Source organism: Poecile atricapillus, chromosome 27 (genome assembly GCF_030490865.1).
Source record: "Poecile atricapillus isolate bPoeAtr1 chromosome 27, bPoeAtr1.hap1, whole genome shotgun sequence".
Classification (NCBI taxonomy): domain Eukaryota; kingdom Metazoa; phylum Chordata; class Aves; order Passeriformes; family Paridae; genus Poecile; species Poecile atricapillus.
In genome coordinates, this window is record NC_081275.1 from 3,533,779 (window position 1) to 3,557,633 (window position 23,855).

Consider the following 23,855-nt stretch of genomic DNA (forward strand, 5'->3'; position numbering starts at 1 on the left):
CAAGACAACTTGGAGTACTGGGAAATGTGATGGACATAAAAAACCCCCTTCTACAGCTGACCTAGTTCTTAGTGCCGAACTGGGAAGGATTTGCAATTAATGCTTCTGTGTGAAGGGCAGCATGTTTTGCTGGCCAGCCAGCCAAACTTCTGAGTAGCTGGCATGGTGTTACCACTCTCCAAAGAACACTTCCCACCCAGCTGAAGGAGCTTGTTCCCAACAGGTACTCTGAGGTTTTAACTCCAGTCACAAAATTTGTGGCTAGAATTGTGGCCAAAGGTCAAACCTTCCATCTTGTCAGTGTCCCAGCACAAAATGCTCTGGGTGTGTGGGAGCCTCTGTGAAACATCACTCTAACAAAATGCACTATTTCCAGTCTAAAGATCAGTAGAAGACTGGACTGGCTTATTTAGCCTGAGTATTGACTTCTAAATGACAGCTGCTATTCAAAATTCTGACTCAGAAAGGCAGTGTCAGCTTGTGATTTTGTTTAGTCTTTCCTCATACAGTCTTTATTTATTGCCTTCTAGGTAACACCAGCAGTTCTGAAGCAAATTCAACGTACTTCCCTTTTCTAATTCATGTATTTACAAAGCATTTTTATACAGTCTTTCCCTTAAACGTGGTAACAAGCTATGACCTAACCCAGCTGACTGGCACCCAAAATGAATCCTTGTTTAGTTTATCTAAAACAGTTTTCAGCTCGTTACAAGCACTCTGGAGATCTTCTTTCACCAGTACAGTGTCAATTAAATGACCATAGTGCTCTTCAATGAATGCTGCTGAATTAATAATTTCTTGCTGTTCTTCATCCTGCTGATCAACACAACATGTTGGTGTGAAATTTACAGCATGTCCTTCTGGTTACTAGCATTTTAAAGTATCTTAGCACAATGAGTCATCACTCTGAGAACATGTAACAAAAGCTGCTACCATTAGGAAAAGGTATTGAAGATATTAAAACTGAGATCACGGAGCAGTATGCTACTGGCAGCTGTTCCAAAAAATGCAAGAGGCCTCAGGGAAGGGGGGAAAATATGTTACAGAAGGGACATAAAATGGTTATAGTTCATTTTATGTAGTTAGAGTTGCTGCCTAACCCAAGATACGGGAAGCATATCCTCAAAAGCTGAAAAGGAATGCTGCATACACTGTCCCAAGTTCAGTATTTTTGAGGGCTTACACAAAAACTTACCAAGTGAACTAAGTTCTGTAACATACACATTTAGAGTTCAGGTTACCCAAAGCAATGACATTTATGTACTCTGTTCAGATTTACACATCAGCAATCTGCAGCTGATCCAGGTTTGATCCTCATCAGGCATCCACACACTGGGTTTTGTGTGCACACCACTGAAATGCTGGCTGACACTGGTGTGGGAGTCACTTTGGGGATGTAAGAAATAGCTGCCACTACCATCTGATGGGGCTGCTCATCAGAAATGTAAAATGACTGCTGGTTTATCTGAGCTCAGCAGCAGCTTCTCCTGGCTGCAGCCTTGATGAGGTACCCAGATCCATGTGGAAGACTGGCACTTGGCTTCATGTGACTCTGAGTATACAAGGAATCAAAAATTCCATTCTGAAGTTCCATCTGAAAGGCTACAGGACCTACTCAGTGCCCCACTTTAACTCTTGCTATAAAAGAGGAGATCCTTCATTTACTAGAAATGCTAGCCCAAATACTCCTTTCATGTCTAAAAAGAAGAGATTAGAAGCTGGAATACTTACAAGGGGGGATGAGATTTCTTCTGACATGTGAGATTTTACATGTTTTTTCTTTTCTGAAATGAGAGGCTTCACAAAGATAACATAAGGCTTAAACTCAGGAGTCCTCAAATGCTTTACTGCCTGTGAACAGAAGATTTTTGTTATCAGATTTATTTTTGCTACATGACAGACTCAAACTGGTTTCAGTAGTTTCACTAGTACAGGCTGACACACTGTGCTGTGAAGTCCTGTGTCTTACACATGTGACCTCAGGAATCTTTTGCTCTCCAAACAAAGGCTCCTGCCAGTGTCCTGGCTGGCACAGCAGAGTGCATGGAGCAAGGCTTGAAAAGCACTGATTCCAAGGGGCAAAAAATACTGAGGAAAGTATAAAAAAACCTGACTTCATGGGCAAATTATGGCTTGCTTCACCTAAGCAGCCAAACACTGCAAATTTTAAACTTAGAATTCATCTGAGGTAGTACCACAAGCCTTTTCCTAGCCCAGTTACAAAATCTGGATCAAAATTTCAAATATTAACTCAAAGCATGGAGGTATGAAGAACAGTCTACTGGCACTGCTTACAGTGCTCCTGTCCTGGGGTGATTGATGATGTTATTCTGTATCTGCACCCAAAAACTGGTACTGTATCTTTGAGATCCTACAAATGAGAGCCTTGGGTGGCTGTGGGTGTGCTATGGCCAGCGTTTTTAGAATCAGAACTAGAATGAAAAAAGCAACATTTTTCCAAGTATTCTCTCTAGGACCTGAGCAGGCTGGGCCAGGCATGCACATCAGTCCTACAGCAAGGGCAAGTCCCACAGTGAGGACTCCTGAAGAGACATCCAGGCTGTCCCAGCTGGACATGTAGGAACTGTAACCACTGCACTGCTTCCCCAAGAGCCCTGTTCTGCTCAGGCAGCAGTAAATCATATTTGCATTCTTTAAAATAAGCTGCAGAACTTACTTCAGGTACCACATCCACCAAACAAACCTTCTTTTTGGCCATCACAGACCGGATTGCTTCCAGACTTGTACCGTACAAGTTTTCTTTGTATTCTCCGTGTTCCACGAATCTAAAAAGTCAATACATTTTTAAATACCAGCTGCAAAAAAATATGAAGAATATTTAACTTAGAACAGTTGATAGCTGTTTCCTGAAGTCACAGCAGTCAAAGAGGGAGGAGAGGGGCAGAAAACCGGGGGTGTGTGGGTAGGAATTTAATTTTTTCCATGTTTTTTTCCCTTCCTTGCTTAGTAGCAATTCTTCATGTATCACTAATAGCTCATCAGCACTACTGACAAAAAAGGGAAGGAGAAAGGATATTTTTTACAGAAAATAGAACAAAGCTGGCAAGGAAATGGACTGCAATTCTCCCATCTTTTGGGAGACTAGTAAAGATCTGAACTTTGAGGAAACATGCTTGAGCTCACAGAAAGTCTGGTATAACCACAGGTTCACTCTACCACACACTTTCAAGGAGATTGGGGAATAAAACATTTTACCCATCATATTAAACAGAGTTAGCAGGCTCAACTTAGTATCTGTCACTTTCACCAATTTTAAGACTTATGCAGGTTTCAATTCTAACTCAGGATCCTCCAATTAATGTTATTCCTTAATTGCTTCCAGCTAAATGTTTTAGTTTGCTCCACAAATCCAGACTCAATAAAGAGGTTTTTACTTAGAAAGCTGAATCCTCCTAATATACCTTGTCCAACTTGTCACCTGATTTTGGTATTCATGTGATGTAAAACTGAACAAGTAATGTTTTTAAACAGTAAATTATACCAGTATTTTAAAATTAACTCACTTGTTTTGCTGCACATCTGTCTCAAAGGATTGCTTAGAAACAAAATTGTATTCTACTCCCTCTCTCTCATGACTTTTCCTCGACCTTGTTGTGTCTAGAAGAGAAGGGAAGCAAGACATGGGAGATGTATCAGCCTTTGCAAACGTTTTCTCTGCTTAGTTCCAGTCACATTTTCACAACCTCAAACAAGAAAGTTACACAGTGGCAAATTCAAATGAACAAAATATAAACACAGCATATTACAATGAGAAAAAAAAATTGAAGTACTTCAAAATATGCATATAATCAATAGTCAGAACAAATTATCATTAGTGCTGGTGGCATGATATTCATTAGACAGCATTTATGGAATAAAGATGCAACAAACACAAGTCAGTAAATTTTACTCACGTGGAACTGCAACACCATACTCCTGGGGGTTCTCTGACACAACTTTTTGCTTCAGCTCACTTAACTTGGCCCCCAAACAACCTAATAAAAGAAAACTGACTGATAGATTTCTGTGTGAAATGAAATACAGCAGAAAATAAATATAACAGTTTCACATAAATAATATGATTCAGGAGTGTGCTTGAAGAAAGTTCTTCATGAGAGAACTCATGACTTGCTCTGCCATATTCTGCTTTGAAGAACATTGTCAGGAACAAATTTAATTATTTGAACAACTGCTGGACAATCACCTGGCAGACACTGAATCAGAAAATCTGTGATCTTAGCAGTCTGTTCTAGGAGATACATTTGAATTTTATGGCATCCTGAGAAACTGGCTTAGCACAAGGCTGATAATTAGAATTAAAATTGCATGCAAAATCTTGTTAGATAATTCTAGCATCTGCCTCTTCATCAACAGTTCTGACAGCCTAAGTAAACACTGGAGTGAAAACCAAAGGAAAGGGAATCAGAAAAATCAGAAATAGTCCTGCATCAATATTTTTAGAAGGATTTGGTGAGTTTGATTCCTTGTTTTTTTTCCGTTTTTGTTTTTTAATGTAATTTAAAATAAAAGAGTGAGTTCTGACAAAAAAAAAAAAAAAAAAAAATTTTTTTAAAAAAAAACTCCAGAACCACAAAAACCCCCCAAACCAAACATCTGAAAAAAGCTTCTGGAAGTGCAGGGTAAGGGAACAGGGAGAAATGTGAAAAATTTTGAACCAACTGGGTATCTTACCAATCAAAACCACCAGCCTCTGCTGCTCACCAGGCTGCTGCTGATATTTTGTGACTTCTTCATATGTCAGGAACTCTGCTCCATCTGCCTGCTCTGCTTGCTTGCCTTCATTTACATTGTTTTCCTTCTCTTTACGACTTAGCCTGAAGCTCCTGCGTAAACCAGCTGTGCAGAAAACACAAGATACATTGACATGTCCCCACTTATCCAGATGTTCCAGCTTGTTCAGCTACAAGTTATTGTCCTCAAATGTGAGTTATTCCCACAAATTTTGTTTATGATCAAATCAGTGTGTATGTGCTCAGATTATAGGAGAAATGTTTGCATATGGGACAGGAAACCTAACACCCCATCTATACTAAAATCCTTCTCACACAACTTTAACTGCCAAGTATTGGTTATGCCAAAGTCAGATGATGCCTCTTCAAAGAGAATCTGTTTATGAATACAGTTTATGAATGTATGGGGAATTAATTTAAATAGTCCAGCTTTAATTTTTTAATGTGGAGGTGGGGTTTTTTGGGGGGGTTATTTAGTGGTGTTGTTTTGTTTTCATTTTGGATCTGGGTTTTTTGTGGTGGGTGTGCTAGGGAAAAGTGTTTTGGTTACTCACCTATGTAGTGTCCATTGAAATATCCTTCACAGTCACAGTCCTCTGTAAATTAAAAAGCAAGGAAGTGGGGGGTAGGGCACAGGGAAAGGAGAGGGAGGAAGGAAATATCTTAGACAATGTGTGTGATACAAGTTTGCCTCATTGGCAAGGAAACAAATTTTATATCTGCATTGTTTGCACATCCATTTTTAACATAATCATTGCTGATACCAAAAAATACTTGCATTGGCTAGTGGTTTATATTTGAAAAAATCCTTGGCTTTGATATTGAACTAGAGAATTTTAGATCTTGGCATTTACAGTGCCCAGAGTTGATGCTATTCAGCATTCATGACATTTGATTAGTGCTGCTGGGAAAAGTATGATACTCAGGCTTAAGTAAAAAAGAAGACTCCACAAACAAAGAGCTCTTTTTTTTTTAAATGAAGACCTTTATAAATGAATATGATTATGCAAGGAAGTTGCCTCTTCTGATATTTCATTATCATGTGGATTTGAAAAAGGGGGATCAGAAATTATAAAGATAAACTCTAACCCCCTCCATTTTGACCAAGGTAAATTATCATTGCTTGTTAATTCTTTATTAAAAAAATAAAGATCTGATGCTGTAGTGGTTTAGACTTGCCAATTTCATTTCTTTGGTCATATGCATTTATGTAAAATAAGATATTAAAAACCCCCAACCTATCCCTCTTCAAATTAGAACCACCCCCAAGGCCCCTAAAAGTGTGCATAATAAAACCATGATACTTAGCTGCAAAAAAATACACTGCAATCCTAAGACAAATACTGAGTTCTCATACTTCCTGAAAGAGGGATGCCTAGTTTGTTAACATTTAGGCACCTGTGCCCTTGCAATATTTACAGAACTCTACTCATTTTGAGGTGGTGGTGTATGGGATAAACCCAATCATAAGCAAAAATATATAGCATTTATACCCTTCACCAAAGGTGCCAGTCAAGAGAGGGCTTTGTTTTTAATGAATAGTTGCATGCAGGTGTGTAATCATGCAATGTCAATGTGTACTCCTAAAACATTCTGCCTACATTTTGAAAAAACAGAAACATCAATCCACAGCTAAGATCAGAGCTGTTCTGTTTGTTTATTTTCTGCTGTTCAAGGCAGGCTCTTTCAGACTTGTGCTTTGACAGCTGGCCATGACTGCTATACTCTAATTACAGAAATGATTAGTACTTTCATCAAAGTTGATGGAATATTAATGCTTGGAATATGAATGTCAACAAGCAACTGTAATGTGAAAAAAAAATCACAGCATATGGAATTCAACAGGGAACACCTGATATTTGTAAAGGCAGCTTGTACATGACAGAAACTGCATAAGCCCAAGAGAGTTGCTCATAATGAAAGTAACACAGAAAACAGTCCAAATGAACAATGAAGACAAATCACTTAGGACTGAAATGATGCCCTAAAATGTTAAACCCCAATATTTCTTTATTTTTTAAACATACCAGATACAAAGACTGCATTTAACTTGCAAGTCTTTGAACCTCACTCAGAAACTGTAAACACATCTCAGAAGATAAATCTTTTCTCTTGAATTGGAAGCAAATTTGGAAGTTACCATTACTTAAGTCATCAATCTGAATTAGATTAATTTAAATAATAATTCACAAAGAAAAACTCCCAGGAACAATATATCTATTGTTCCCTTTGGAATCATAGCAGTATTTTAGAAAATACATTGGCTGTTCATATTCAGGCAGAAAGTGAGTTAGGAGAGCACCTACCTTTGTCAGAAGACTGATCATCTATAGTTAGCATGAAAGGCAGAGTTGGGATGATATTAACAGATGGACAAATAATTGAGCAAAATTAGAGCAAATGGAAAGGAAGGTTCTTTTGATTTAATTTGCTTAACAGGCTTTCCTATCTTAAAAGAAGTACTGCAATACAATACCCTCCTTATCAACTGATTAAAGAATTCTGGGCTAAAATATAGTTATTATAAACAGTTATCAGCTTAATTGTTTTGAAAACATCTGAGATAAAGCTTAAGCAGCACTCCTCATTACATATCTCCTAATTTGAATGTAATGGAAACTAATTTGGAAAAGCTTCATTTAAATCAGTAATGCTATTTTATTACTTGATTGAGCATCCTCCCTCCTTGTAGCACGAGAATATCTGTATCTCATCATGCACCAAAGGCAGAAATTCACTTCTAATCCTCAAAAGGGACCATTTCCATAATCCTTGTCTACATGAGGGTGGCACAATCCTGGCTGCACACAGTCACAGGCTTCCCCCCACACCAACAGTGCCTGTGCTGAAGCACCCAAGAGCAACAGAAACACATTTTGGGGAAATCACATCATCTTCAGCTTTCCAGCACTTACTAACAATTCCCTCACAAGTAGATGTTTTGTGAATAATTCAGTGACAGAGACTTCAGAGCTGTAAATAACAATCACCCTCAAGTCTACTTAATACCAGCTCTGTAATATTAAGCCTGAAATACAGATTGCATTTCCAGCTCCAGTGATTTTTATCCTCCTTAAAGCTACACTTTATTTTCATGAGTTTAGAGTAGCTTCATGCACTCATATAAGAATTCTGAGAAGTATGCATTAGGTTATTTTGCAGCCTCCAAGTTCCAAACCACAGAAAAAGTGTGAACACTAGCAAATTTTAAGGCATCTAAATATGAAAGGCCTCATGTTCTTGAGAGCAGGAAGAGAGGGGTAGCTATGATTTTTTTCAAACAACAAGCACTAGCAACACTGGATAAAGCTCAAACCCAAATCCTCCCCTGTGGCAGCTTGTGTCCATGCATATCAACCAATGGCAGATTGTATTCCAAATATCAATCAGTGGTGAAATACACTCAAGCACATCATTATTGGAATAACAGAAAAATACTGAGACCTTAGTATCAATTAAAACATCACTGAAAGAACAGAACAGACTTACATAATGGTTTCTTCAGAGTTCTGGCATTCTGCAGAGTGCCTGCTGTTCTCCTGTAAGTCAGTCGCCTGAATAGGAAATAATTGTATTTTAGATATGTAAACCCAGAATTATAGAGAATTTATAGCATGTTATACACATAACATAGAAAATAAAGAATGAAATCGTGCTTTTTCTTAAAAAATTTAAAATGTCTCTGATTCAACTATTTAAAAGTATGACTTAGATTGTTACTGGTAAGGGAATGAAGATTCTAAAACATTTTATGCTTTCATATATCAGAGCACAGAAATCAATAGGTTATCAATCCATTTTTTTTCTATTTCCCTCTTGCCCACATGATCTTTCTTTGCAACATTAAGAAAACCAGTTAACCTTTGTCCAAAGCAGTCACTGCAGCTATGCATACATAGAAATCACCCACCTTCATCCAGATCAGTTTGAAGTTTTCTGTTATTTACTAGTAAACAAACCAAGCCACCCAACTTGTGTGGTAATGTAAGAACAGAGAATCATGTAAAATTTTCTTAAGTGTTAAAATCACAAACCAGATCACAATTCCTATTTGCTCAACAGCTCCCACCAAAAACCCAACACCAAAACCACCCCAACAATCCAGCACAAAAATCAAACCCTCAAGAAACCCCTTCCTGCTGGCAACTGAAGCCACAATTTCTTCCCAAGTGTTTTTTTTTGCAATATTTATAACAGACATAAGATGCTGCTCAGGCATTTACACAGGCACTCAGGGGAAAGACACTGAAACAATTTCTATATTCCTACTTTTCACATGTATACATGTACATCTTTTTACATGTTTACAACGTCTCAAAAATGGAAAAGACTGCAGTGCAGCACTGCAGCAGCATTTTTTGACAACTATGCATGACCAGGAAGAAGGAAACAGCTGTTGAGGCAGAATTTGCCTCATGTTTCAAAGGAGCTTTCATGCAGTGGAGCCAAGACCTCAATTAGAAACCTTATGGAAATCATGCAGGCCTGCAACAGCATCAGCCCTGTTCAACTGTTAGGTACCCCCTCTGTAACACCTACAATCCAAAGAAGACATTTATAGTGATTTGCAGTAAGAATCACAAAGTGAGACCAGTAGCTTAAAACAGATTCCTTCTCAAATATAGGACTTCTGTACTATAAAGACAATAACTGAGGGATATTTTGCTTTAGAAGCTACACATATCTTGCTGTGAAAACACAGAATCTTCAAGCTCTAGAAGGTATCTCAGTCCAAGGTAAATACTCTCTTAGGAGCCAAAAGAAAGATCAGATATTATGTGCATAAATTCAAAATAATTACAGTAAATCTGTGGAAGTACAAGGCTGTGAAATACAGTGTCTCCATAAGCCAAGATGGTTAAGAGACTGATATTCTGCATTTCATTTCATACATATTTGTTTAGCAAGTGTGTCTGTCCTCGTGTTACAAAGCTTTAAGACAATGGCAAAACACCCAAATCAAGCTAAAAAGTTTATTATATCATTGGAGAAGGTGAAGCTTTTTAGCACTTTCCCCTGAGCAGCTGTATTTACATGCCCTTTATTTTCTGTGGAAAAACCCCAGCATAAAATCAATATATCAATATAGTGACACTACATACATGTGGAAGACAAACAATATCTGCAATCTTTGCTGACAAACCTTTCTTGAAACTGTTTTGAGGGGATCAAGCCTGCTCTGAGGTTGGTATCCCCAACACGCTTGGCTTGCCACCACGTGGGATCATCTTGACTTACAACTTCCAGCACGTGTCGTCTTTTGAACGGCAGCCCAGCCTCCTGGCAAGGAATGGCTCTGTCTTCTTTGGGGTTATAGCAGAAAAGTGCCCTCATAAACACCTTGAAAAGAAAGCTAACATGTCATTTCTTCTTGTCCTATCTGGAATTTCAAATATCTGCCCTTGAAAGGCTTCCCCCAGTGCTAACACTGCTAACTTTACATACACTTTATCCCTCCTTCAAGCACTTCAAAAATACAGACACCTAGCAGCTTATGCAGAAAACTAAATTAACTTCCCAGCACATACCCAGTAATTATATATCATCACTGTGGAACATGAGACTCAAAAGACCAAAGTTCCAAGAAACACAGATCACAATCTGCATTAAATACAAAATGCAATACAGGAATGGTTGAAAAAAAAATTAGGAGAGCAAGAAAACAATAAAAATGGATTTATGGCAAAGTTGCCTAGTTGTAAAGACTGTCCTTAAAATGTTCCTTGAATGCATCAAGATCTACTATTCAACTTTGGATTTGTATATTAACACTATTTAACACATAACAGCAGAACCACTTCAGAAAGTGATTTGTGAGCTTCAAGGAAAAGTTCAGCAAGCAAAAGCAGGGAAGCAGAGACTGCCAGAGGAATCCTATGAGGGACCAGTCGAGCATTACGTTACTGCTGAGCAGGTAGGGCAGATGAAGTGGGCTGATGGCATCACATGGTGAATGCAGCTCTGTTTGTAGACAGGTCCATTTTCACTCAAGTGAGTGGCAAAATGCCCAGAGATAATGGACAGATTGCAGCTGCCATGGTGAGAGGAGACAGCAGAACACTAAATTTAATTACACAAATGAAAAAAGAAGAGGCAGGATTTCAGAAATGTTATAAAAGAATAGGTGCCAAGATGGAGAGCAGAAGAGTCATGCAAGTAATTCTGCTGAAGAGAAGGGTACTGCACAAGAAAGCACTCTCCTCTTTGTAGCTCAATTATGTGTCTGTGGCACTTCCACTGGAGCAGCAGGAATGCTGCATTCACAGGGGTGTAAAGATGTGCCTCTATTCCAGCTGCATACCTTGCTGTCTTTCAGACGATCTTCTTCTTTGATGGCTGGAATTATCTTTAATGTTATTGACCCTCGAGACTGAGCCTGAGAAAAACAAAAATGGTTTTTTACTTTGAAAGCAGGACAAGGATACAATGCAGACTATTCAAGTTAAGGAGCTAGTAGCTGTCTCCTTCTCAGAACTCTAATAGGCCAAGCTAATCCACTATTTAACTGCATTACAGAGAATATCAGGATGTTCCATGACTCTACAACAGTGTTTTGCCCATGGAGACATCCACATAGCAGCTACTTGGCTAAAACATATTAAGACCTGCATTAAAATTCCTTTGTTTGCTTTTAGCAATTGCATTAATTTCTATGCTACAGTTCAAAGGACATTAAATACTTCTGTGGCTTTTAGTACAACACTGATTTAAATTTTTGCAGACTAATGATTTTAAAGTGCTGCTTTGAAAAATGATTACTCCATAGAGTGGCTAACTTGTTAGTGAAATGTAAGCATCTACAAAATAAACACCTACTTTCACTCTAGAAATCTTTGCTAGGAAATTACAATTATTAGTTACAGTAAACTAAAAAGCACTTCTAGGTCCTTCAGAAATCTAGAATGGGTTTATCTTATGTTTTAGATGCCTTATTTTGCATGAGATGAACTGTGTTGTAGAGAAGCCTGCAATTCTGCACAGATGAAAAAGCAAACACAGACAAACATTTGTAGCTTTTCTTCAAAAAATAAACCACAAAAAGGAAAGTGTTACACTTCAGGCATTAGCTCACATGGGACATATGTAATTAGAAATTACACAGGACAGATAAATAGCATCTCAATATCCCCACAGATAAAACTTTACACACTATTTCAAACTGGTTTTGACACCCTTGGCCCCCCAAGTTAAAAGCAGTCATTGACATTACTTGGGATTATTTGATCTAAACTGAAATTAGGTGATGGAATTGATGGCAGTCTCCTTCCCGTGTCCCTAACTCCACACCAAGACAAGGGGGAACCACGCCACAAGAGGGAAGTCAGAGATAAAGAAGCTTAAAAGCCACAACACTTTCTACCAAGATTTGTGGATATTCATGTTAGAGAAGCTTGAAGCAAGGAGTTGCTCATGTCACCAGGAAGCTGCTGGTAAAGAACAGACTGACAGCTCTACTGAACACATGGACAAGACTCTCTTCAGCTTCCTAACATACCACATTATGAATCATCTTCTAGGAATGTATTTATAATTTGCAGTTTGCTTGTCATAAACAAAGCATTAAAGGGAAGTTCTTGACAGAGCAACATGTTTACTTTGTATTTGTATCTTACTTGGTACCAATCCAGTTCGCAGAAGTTTCTGAAGTCAAAAGGAGAAGACTAATCCACTGGGAGAAGAAAAACTCTTAATGCAAAGACAAGCAGGGATTGCATCTTTTAGCTCTATATTTTAAACTCATGGTTAAATTTCATCATCTACTGTAATTACTAGATCACCAAACAGAAAAGATCTTGAAATGAAAATCAGTGCAGACCAAAATCTGACTTATTTCTTCTGGTCGTTTGTGAAGCACAGTAATACCATTGACTTCTCTTAGTTCATCTCCAACATGGACAAGACCTGGAAAGATGGTAAGTAAATTAAAATAGGTCTAGAGACTGGAAAGCACTTCTCCACTGATGTCCAGCCTAAGTCATTAGCAGGTACTTCCTCTCCTCCCTCATCCAGACTGGATTTAGTACCAAAGCCAAGTGCCTTTGTTGGAAATGTGCCTCACAGCCTCCTGCCTTTATTCCTTATGGCACTTTTTTCCCATGCAGTGCAGTCTCAAAGGAGAGCAGCATGCAGACCGGCAACTTGTGGCAAGGTACTCTGGAAAATCACTATTTGGATCAGTATCAAGTATGCAAAACTGGAATAATTTCATGAGTATGACCAAATCTTATGAAGTCAGGAGACATGCTGCTGACTGTAAGGGCAGGAATGACATGTCTGTCAACTGACAGATCAATACTTCACACTCACAGAAAGAATGCTAGACTAGTTTTTTTTTTTTAACAAGCCATGAAGAGGTTCTACAAGATTTATGTTTGTTTATTCAGTTCAATAAGAAATGCTGTACTTGTCATATATATAGCTACTGTTAACTGACATAAAATAATTTCTCAGTAAAGCAAACAGAAAACAACACATGATACACTGAATAAACCAAACTATTAAAGGTAAAAAACATTCTTTGCTTTCCTCCAAAGCTCAAATATACTTCTTCCATATCTGTTTTCATTTTTTCATAATGGCCATTTTAATAAAAAACCTATGTAATTAGATTAACAGATCACTGATGAAATACAGGAATGCTAAGAGCATGCTTAGGAAACTTCAGAGGTTTATAAATGTAACTTCAGAAATGTACTACTGCAATCATACCACTGCGATCAGCTGCACCACCTCTCATGATCCTTGCTACAATCACAGCTCCTGTATGTTCATCTCTTCTGATGGTAGCTCCCTGAAATAAAACATACCCCCCACCCCAAAAAAATATAAGAAATTTGCCCTGAATTCAGCAATCAGTGAAATAATGTTTATGCTATTATGTCTTTTAAACTGGAATTAATTTGTTCTATGGATTTCCTCTTTTTCCTTGATGATTTCCACCATTAATGAAGTTTTGCTCATGCCAAGTGATTATGGGAAGGTGCACCCACCTTCCTTTCTGCTGACTTTGCTAAGTGCTTACACTTCCTGCATTACTGTGGTCATCAAAGTCACTCAAGCGTGCATAAGAGCTTATTGTAACAAATTCTTTCTCCTTCTCTTCTGAATCTTTATACAAAACAGTCAGCACTTTTATATGTAAAAACAACAAAAGCCAAGTAATTAGACTTTTTTCCCTCCTCCTACCTCTGCTGGCAATACAAAGCTTTAATCAGGAACTCAGTCACTGCTCCCTTCTACTACAGTGATACACAAAAAGCAGATTTCTTTCCTAATACAACTGTTTTTCCTTAGGAAATCTGTTCTTCCATTTCCATGTGTATAAAATTAGGACCTTGACAATATAATGCTTATATACAGGTATCAGACATACTCTTACCATACATCACTGACTTCATGCAAGTGAATACATTAAGTCATTGAATGTATGAAAAGAATTAATACATATAATCAGTACAATTGCTTCAACATACAATTTGTTCAGTTTTCCTGTGCTAACTGGGATTGTAAACTATGCCCATAAAACACCTAAATGCAAAATTGTGAAGGTGCATTTATCATTTACCAAATTATTTTTTATGTTACTTTACAAGCTTCAGAACACTCCAAGTTTCTGAAGGCTACTTGATGATATCTTCAGGTATCTCCTCCATACTCACAATAACACTCTTGCACTATAAAGTTTTATGAGTAGAGATGGGTGATCTAATATGTACCAGGGGTTCTTTATTTTTCACTAGCCGAACAATTTTCACTGATTCCTCATCAAAATCATCATCATCAAAATTATCAGGTAGAGGTGGAAGAGCTGGGTCAAAGTTCTTCTGTGCTACAGTGTCATGTACTACAAGCATTGCCTGCATAAAGGAAATAAAAGACAGTAATGTAATGGAGTAATACTACAATTCCCACATAATACAACAATTATTCCCATATAATACTACAATTCCCATATAATACTGGAATCATTCTCATTATTCCAGTATTATGGAAAAATTAAACCTCCTCCTTTCTGCCCTCACCACAAATCCTCCAAAAAAGATTTAGCAATCACCTTACCCATCATATAAACTATACACTGGTATACATACATATACATAAAATTCATACTGGTATATAGCAGTATTTAAAATAAATACAGGCAAGAACAAAGCTCAGCCAAAAAAATCTTAAGGGACTATGAAAAGCAGGTCTCCTTTTCTGGTCCTTCAGAAAACAGTAAGGAAGGGAGGAATGGAAGACAGCATGGTGCATTATGCAGGAAATCTCTCTCTCTTCAATTTCCTTCACATCCTAAGGTCTGTGCAGGAAATCCCTTTGGAACTGAAGTTTGCAGGAGGCTTTCTCCTTTCTCCTAAGGAGGCTTTTATGTAACTTTTCTGTTACAAAATGTTCTATTACAATTCTGCAAAGGTGTCTCATTAAGGTCCCCAATGTGGTTTTTACCCTGAGATGTGGTGTTGACAACAGCTGAAGCAGCTCTTTTTCTTCATTATTCACTGGTGCTGTCTGCAACTCTTCTATTACCTTTAAAATAAAAATTTACCACCTCAAAGGAGTCCACCAAACAAGATCACGTATTTACATTTCTGTTGAGTGTTTGCTAACATCTATCATCCATCAAAATAGTGTGCACAAATCAAAACTAATCCCAGTCCACAGTACACAAAACCTGAAAGAAACCAAAGTTTCTTCAGCTATTTTTATCAGATAGTAGAGAAGACAACATTAGGAATCATAGTCCCTAAACATACATTTTAAGAGTTATTCCATCAATATAATTTCAGGAGCAAGTTCTGAAATTTTAAATTCTATATAGAATAGGCAAATGATACCTGAAACAAGACTCTTGTGCTTGTACTATTTGATAAAAGACTTTAAATCTTTCTGTAATAATCTAGTATTACCTGTGTGGAACGTGCAACACAACTTCCCTTGTTCCCCTGCAAAACCTGGATACCAAAGTATGCCCTGGAGTCTCAGCATTTTAAACAAAAGATTAGAGAAATAACAGAGGCACTTCTGCACTGGGCTGAGTGGGTGGGAGTAGAGAGAAAGCAGGGGAGAGAGAAGGAAGGGAAAATGGGATAAGGCAAAAGAGATTTCCTTACTTGCTAAGAGTTCTAAACAGGCAAGTCATATAGTTCTATAAAAAGCTTCTCTGCTATTCTGAAGATGGAAATTGTATATGATTTGACAGGTACCAATGCTGAAACTTTTGTGGAGGTGGTACACTGCATGTGGGAACAGGGAGAGGGGATGTGCTGCATGTTAAGGTGAGACACTGGGGTCTCCTGACTTGGAAAAGGGAGATATTCCAGCTCCCAAACCTTCCTTTGTCCCCTCCTACACTATGTTAGGTGCATGTAAAGAGCCAGCAAATGCAGAGTAAATTTCACTTCACAGACACATGGCATCATGTCACACACAAATGTAAGACACAACTCTGCTCTGTGAACAGACTGGGGGATGAACTGATTGAGAGCAGCTCTCAGGAGAAAGACCTGAGCATCCTGGTAGATGAAACATCAGATACATGATGTGTGCTTGCAGTTGAAAGACAACTGTATCCCAGACCTCATGAAGAGAAGCAGGGCCAGCAGGTCAGGGGAGGTGACCCCATCACAGTGAGCACAGCTCCAGAGGGCTCAGACCTGTTCTAGTGCATCCACAGGAGGATCATGAAAATGTTCAGAGGGCTGAACACCTCTCCTAGGAAAGGATGAAGCAGCTGGGATTGTTCAGCTTAGAGAAGAGAGGGCTTGGGAGAGATTTTACTGCTGTCGTTCAGCACATAAAGGAGGCTTACAAGACAGAGAAAAGCTCTTTATCAAGGCCTGTAGTGACAGGACACGGGCCAGCAGTTTTAAATTGAAAAAGAGCAGATTTAGATAGGATATAAGGAATATTTTTTTTTATGAAGAAGGTGGTGAGATGCTAGAACATCTGCATGATGAAATGCTGGAAACAGCTGCTGGAAACAAAGCTGCCAAGAGAAGTTTAGGATGCCCCACCATTGGGAATGCTCAAAATCAGGATAAAGAGGGCTGTGAGCAATCTGATCTAGGGAAAAGTGAGCCTGCCTCAGATCACTTTTCAAGGTCCCTCTGACCCAAACCACTCTGTGTCAACATCAATGCTGCCTGGGTTGTAATGCTTTTAAGTCTGAACACAAGACTGAATGCTCAGCTGGGATAGCCTATTGCCAAGACAGGTCTGAATGCTTTTTGCAGCCTCTCCCTTAGGAAGGTCATTAATAATATCCTTTCCTTCTACCTGAATGTGTCCATCTTCACTAGACATTCAATGACTTGCTATTTTTGAGCTCTCATTTCCTTGATTAATCACAGCCAACAGATTACAGAGACACTTGGGGAAGATAAGAAGTATCTATATGTTCTATATGTTCACATATAGTACAATTGCAAAGGTTTGATTTGTTAGAAAAGCAGGCTTAAATAACAGGAAAATTACAAGACAAGAAATTTTTACTCACATCTTCAACTAATCCTGCTGCACTATGTAAAACAGGAGTTGGACTCTGTCTTTCATAATGACGCAGTTTTTCATGAATCTGAAAAAAGATTATTCAGGGATATTTCTACAGAGAGACACAAAACTTTCTAAATATACCTACACTGAAATACTTTTCTATTTAAGGCACGTAATTTATCTGAGAAAAATATTCTCTCTTAGGGTTATTTTTGTTTTGTTTAGGAGTCTTTTAGTTTTCTTTTTGCTCATGGTAGTTTCAGGCAGTCAGAAAATCTGTAAAGACTTTAGGAGCATAATGGAAAAAATGCAGCCATTTCATACTACTTTTTAGCTACAAGGCTACTGTATCTTCATTTTAGCAAGAAGAGCAGAAAAAAATATTTCTGAACAAAATATGCTAATTGTCAAAAATTATTGTTTGTTCTTAAACATACATGCTTTGGTTGGTACAGAATTCTTTAAAAAAAGTTTGGCAAAGCAAATGGTTGATAAATCAAGGGAACAGAGAAAAAGTAAATTGTAAGGAGAATGTACATAAATAAATATGAACTTTTACCTTCATGAGGTAGCTGAGACTCCTTTCACTGAAGACGTCCCTAAGGAATCCCATTTCCTCTTTATGATTTGAATCAGGTCTTAGCTGAGATGTCAAAAGGGCCAAAGTTTCATGCAACCCTAAATTTAGATTCAGGACAGAACAAAAATACTGTACACAGCATTTCTCACAGGACTTTCTACTGCAGACTTAACAGCCACTACAGTTTCTTGGGCACCATATTGGTGATCACCAAGTTTGCAGAGACTCGTGTTGATCTTGTGTTTATCTTGTGTTTATTTATAAACTTTGCAACACTCCCTTCATAAGCAGCAAACACAGCATCATATTAAGGCAAAAGCTAACAAAGCAATATATATTTAAAAAAAAAAATCTTTCATGTTTCCCATTTCATGTTTATTACACTTTGTTTCCAGAACCCTTTGTTTCCCCCTTACAAATTGCATTTTTGGTGCCACAGCAGGCTCTCAAAACAACTGAACAACCTTCTTTGTTGCACAGGTAGCAGCTCTACTTCCCCAGTAACTTTGCTTACAAGTGTTATCCTGCCCCTTCTGCCTCTGAGGCACCTGTAAGAAGCCAGGTCTGACCAGAGGAAGAAAGGACAGGTGTAGATTTCCATTGTGGTGGAATCAAGGCCTGTGGCTAGTTTTCTAAAAAGTGTTTAAATCACCAATATCCAAATCTTGCAGTACACAGGGCCAGAAAAATACCAGATTTCTCCTAGTGAACAATAGCTGGGAAGACAAGACCAAAACAAAATATGAAAATAGAAAAAAAAAAAAAGGGGAGGGGGTTTTAAATCTATTCCTGTGGCTATTCTCTCCATGGATTTTGATCCAGAAGGCTCAAACTCACTCCTACTTTAACCCTAAGTATCATTTAATATCTCTGACTTTCCCCTGGGCAGCATACTGGGGAAGCTGGCAAAGCAGCCTTGAACAAAGTCACTTATTTTAAGTTAAAAGGAAGGATATTAACAAACCTTACCAACCCCTGTTCAGAAAATATTAAGAAATGACACAGCAAGCAGAAAATGTATATGGGCTGATCTTTAATATTGAGAGGTCCAACTTTGCCTACAGGAGCCTATCAGAATAGATTCAGGTCTATCAAAATAGATTCAGGTGCTCTAGGGTTCTTAGGAAACTGTTTCCTCACAAACTTTATTAATGTTCACCTTTTACACTCCACCTTCCTTCTTGTAGGTAATTGCTAAAAACACCAGTTGAGTGATCTTAATTCTATTACATTTTACTCCAATTTGAATTAATTTTATGTGTGAAACACCTATGATAAGATTTCAGTCACTGCTCTGTTAAAAGCATGCATTTGAGTTACCTGAGTCCTCCGAAAGCACTGGCATGGCTTTGTTCTTAGAGACAAAAGTTCAACTAAAACCAACTGGATTGTTTCTTCTTTCTGGACTGTGATTCAGAGGTAGTCCTGAAATAAACAAACATAATACCTAAGCTCAAGCATGCAAGAAAAATGTCAGGCATGTAAAAATAGCAATTTTTCAAGTTTTCAGCTTAACCTGAATCAAGCAGAATTCTGCAGTTATTCTGCTATGCAAGTAACAAAATGAAAAATATTAGGTTATGTAATAACCATATTGTATCTTGGATAAAGCTGAGGCTAAACAGAATGTCTGTCAAGAGAGGTAGTTTTAACAGGTCTGGATAACTGTCTGAAAAAACAGAAGAGAAAGGATGTTTAAAAGCACTGGAAAACTTCACATGCAGAAATAGAGCATGAAGGAAGATGCCACATCACAAGATGTCCTGGGGCTTCCTAAAAGCACATCTCAAAGAAATGTCCAGGTGCCTGGGGTTCTGATGAAGACCATGCCACAGTTACATGCAGCTCCTTAAAGCTGGCAGGACTGTCACTCTACCAACCTTGGTCACAGGTACTAAGCATGTTATAAAAAATAAAACTACTCCCACTGCTCAGAAATTGCTTTAGATATTTCTCTTACAGATTTCTCTCATCACTGAGAGCAAATTACTCTGGAGTAATTTTTTTTTTTTTTTTTTTTTTAATTTAAAAAAAAGCAAAACTGAATCTATGTGTATAATTGCCAGTCCAAGATGAAACACTGTGTTTCAGGGCACTTACAATCTTGTTCATGCTTATAAAATTCATTGGACTAATACCTGCATAAAAATAAACTTCCTTAACAGCACACATACTCCAACTCTTTGCTGAATACAAAAAAGGATGCTCCCTGTGTTTTTATTTGTAGGTAAGTCTCTGATATTTTGACTGAAACGAGTCTGATGGTCTTCCAAATCAAATTTTCTTGAGATTAGCTGCCTGAAAATACCATAGTATTGCATGGCAAACTAGCATTTACTTACTGAGAACTTTCTAGATTCCTGAGTTTCTCTACAACATAGTGAAATACTAAGCTCAACAGTCATCTGTGTTTTACACCCTTTGTGGTAAGTGGTATTTCCTACCACTACAGTTAATTAATTAATTAATTAATTAATCCTCCATCTGGGCATCAAAACTCAAAAATGAGTTCTCTAAATAAATAAACTGAGTGTTGAAATTTCACTCTAATCCATGGATTGTACACCAGTGCATTATATATATCATACCTTCATTTAGACACTCTTATTACCTATTGCTTAGAAGAAATAAACATTTCACTCACAAACACACACTTCATGCCAAAAGAAATTTATGGGCCATTCATTCAGCTGCTTTGGTTTCTTGACTAAGGCATTTCATTTGACACATATTTATATCTTCTCAAATTATTAAGAAATAGAACTTTAATCGCATGCTTCATCTTCACATCAATGTGTGTTTTCTACAGTCAAACCTATTTAGCAACAAACCCCATGAAAAGCCAAGTTGTTTCCCAGATTCTTAGTGAAAAAAACAGCCCACACAGGAATCTTGAAAACACACATTTCAGCATCTTAAAAACCTGACAGCCAACTCAGGAGCAGCAGAATTAGTCGAGTTAGGCACAGCAATCAAAATGGAGGCTTCCCCTAGAGGCATCTTCCATGCTCTGTAAAAATCCCGTTACACAGAACTGCCTGGAACGAACACTCCAAAGAATGAAAAGCATTCCATACCTAGAGCTGGCTCTCAGAGGTATTAAAATCAACCCCAGCATGTAATATTCTGTAAGATGGGTCTCAAAACCATGAATGTGTTCTCTCATCATTATAGTACCAATAGGCTCAAATACACTTTTCCTCTTTAAAAATATCTATCTAAACCTTAATTCATTTTTCAAACATAACCTTGCCCAGCTGCTCCCAAGACTGAATGCCTGAAGCACCTTTCTTACCTAGAAAAAGGTCTGTTAATACTCGGAAAGGGCTAAATAAACTGAACTTATGCTCGCCATGGGGTCAAAGCAGGAGATGAAACAGAAGCGTAATATGACATATCCCCATTAATTTGCAGAACAAACCTATCGTGATTCACATGTTTACAACATAAAGCTTCTGTAATGCAGACTGTATCATTCAAAGCTGTAGCTGCTTTCAGAAAGCAGCTGCTGTTTCCCATTTCACATCGCCCTAGCAATTAGGTCAGAAGACACTTCAGGATGCTAATGGGGCCATAGGTGATAGCTGATGGCCGCACAACCTTTCTCCTCCTATCTAAACCGGAGTGAAGCTCTTTCGCGGGGTACCGTACCTAGCAGGGAAAAAGCCACGACTCTGCTGGCTGAGCGAAGCATGGATAAAACCGCACATCGTTCCCTGCTGGGCACGGCGGGGCCGGGCTCTTGCTCCGAGCGCCCAGCTCAGGGGGCAGCTCCCGGCCCAGCGCTCGGGGCTTTGAGCACCCCCCGGGCCATGCAGGGACCCGCCTGACACCCCGCGGCCAGAGCAAACCCCGGCAAGGGCTGTCCCGTCCCCGAGAGAGCTTTATGCGAGCTCCACCGAGCCCGGCTCCCGCCGACTCTGCCGGAGGCGATACCTGCGGGCCCAGACCTCCTCACAGCTCCACCGCCTATGGAGCGAAGCATCTCCGGCCCCGAGCTCCCGCACGCCAGCAGCGAGACAACCCTGCCCGACCTGCTTCCCGAGCAGCCTCCGGGCCCACATCCCCCAGGGACGGCCTCGGGCGCTAACCTCGGACCGAGCCCCAGGCACGCCCAGCACACCCGCGGCCTCCCTCACGCCTCCAAGGCGGCACCGGAGCCCGGCCCGATGAGCCGCAAAATGGCGCCGCCCGCCCGCCCGCCCTCCTGTGCAGCCCCGCGCCTCGCCCCGGGCCCGGCGCTGCCCCCGCCGCCGTTACCTGCGGGAGCGGCCCGGGCTGGGCTCCTGAGGCGCTGGACGCTGCCCCGGCCGGGCGCGGAGCTGCCCGCAGCCTGCTGCGCACCTCGCTCATGCGCCCTCACAGCCGCTCCACGCACGCCTCCCTCGCTGCCTCCCTCCTCCGAGCTGCCGTGGCCTGCGGGGCGGCTGGATCGTCCCGGGCCGCCGGTTCGCAGCCATCGGGGAGTCAGCGCCCCGTCACGGGCAGCGCCTGCCAGCTCCGCTCCGGGGATTCGCCCCAGAGCTGGCGGCTCCGGCCGCGGCTTTCCCGGGGGAGCTCCGGGTGGACCTGGGCGCTGCCTCGGCCCGGCCTCCAGAGACCCCTTGTTGGAGTCACCCTCGGGGACTGGCAGGAAAATCCAAAATGCCAAAGGTTTAGGTCCAAAAAAGGAGACAGAGGAGTCCTTCAGCTTCATTCGAATAACGGGGGAGAGTCCACCGGGGCACATACCCGCGTGTTTTTCTCTCTCGGGCTCTCAGAGGGTCCCTTTTATCCCAGCCTCTGTTTAATCCCAAACACCCGGGCGCACGCTGCTCCTTCCTTTCCCCATTGCTGAGGAACCAGGAAAGTGCAGCCTTCCCGAACCGCCTACCCCATTATCCCCCCTTGAACCTGGCATTTCACCCCAGAGTTCAGAAGATGAGCCTTGTGCAGAGCTCTGTCTATCTCAGGATCCAAGCTGTGTGTGCTCTGTAACAAACCTGCTGCCCAAAGTTCGCAGAGACCTTAACACCCAAACCTTCCCCCATCAAATCAGTTGTGAAGACATTAGCACACATCTTTCCTCTCAGCACCCAGTGTGTTCACAGCCTCTGGTGCCCCAGCTGGCTTTTGCCAGGTGTGCTGTGCATGAAGACTCAGAGGATGCTGCAGAGGGTTTCCGATTTTTTTTTTAGGGGGATTCGAAGTGTGCACAAAAACAACCTGTGGCAAATTGCGCTGGTGGGTGTTTGGTGCCCAGGAATCAAGGGAGCAGAAGCTGACAGCACAGGACAGATGGCAGGACATGCTCTAGAAGGCATCCAGGCCTTAAAGGTGGAGACAAAAATCTGCACTCAGTGAAGGGGGTAGCAAATGGACAGACAGAAAATGAGGGTTACTAAAAATCACAGTGAGAGGAATGACAGATTTGTCTTTACAAACAAGCTGTGGGTCTGCTGGTAAATAAAATTAGCACTGGGAGATGAAAGAAACAATGGAAAGGATTCCACTGATTGATGAATGGAAAAAAGATATTTGCCTTTACAAACAAACTGTAGGTTTGCTGATAAATTAAATTGTATATTGAAAGATGAAAGAAACAATGGGGAAAAACAATAAATTGCATAAGAACTAAAAATGAAGAAGGAGGGTTATACATTAGAGGGGAATATTAGGTATCAGGCATTCCAGGAAGTCTGTACCTCTCAGGTACTCAGCCAGGGGGGGAAGAGAGAAGGGACAAGTGGCCGGGAAATTGGGATAAAAAGGAGGCTGCACCCTCCAAAAATTTGAGAGACCCCAGGGGAATGCCCCATGGCCTCTCCCTTTATTTGAGTAAAGTAAAAGTACTTCTCTGTCTCCTTTTTTTGGACATAAACCTCTGGTGTCTGTGGATTAATTTTCCTGACAACAGCAGAAGATCTGCTGGACTCTGCAGAGGTAGGTTGGGATTATTTTCCAAGAAAAGAAATGGTATGATTTAGGAAACAGGCTAGGAACAGATGAGTTTTAGCTTGCAGAATACTCTATCTATTCAAACCTCAGAAGTC

At 39.9% G+C, this 23,855-nt stretch overlaps 1 protein-coding gene across 1 annotated transcript; it reads right to left on the reverse strand.

Moving 5' to 3' along the window:
* Positions 1 to 473: 473 nt before the first annotated feature.
* MPP3 (MAGUK p55 scaffold protein 3) lies at positions 474 to 22,406 on the reverse strand. The gene is made up of 19 exons (XM_058857928.1): positions 22,084 to 22,406; positions 19,144 to 19,248; positions 17,803 to 17,921; positions 17,248 to 17,325; positions 15,198 to 15,278; positions 14,468 to 14,608; positions 13,461 to 13,542; positions 12,568 to 12,653; positions 11,053 to 11,127; positions 9,895 to 10,091; positions 8,241 to 8,305; positions 7,058 to 7,078; positions 5,306 to 5,347; positions 4,693 to 4,857; positions 3,915 to 3,995; positions 3,525 to 3,618; positions 2,678 to 2,786; positions 1,732 to 1,851; positions 474 to 813 (listed from the first exon to the last, which is right to left on the reverse strand). The coding sequence occupies exons 2-19, from the start codon at positions 19,166 to 19,168 to the stop codon at positions 634 to 636; spliced, it is 1,761 nt and encodes a 586-aa protein (XP_058713911.1). The 5' UTR covers positions 19,169 to 19,248; positions 22,084 to 22,406; the 3' UTR covers positions 474 to 633.
* Between the last annotated feature and the right edge of the window lie 1,449 nt (positions 22,407 to 23,855).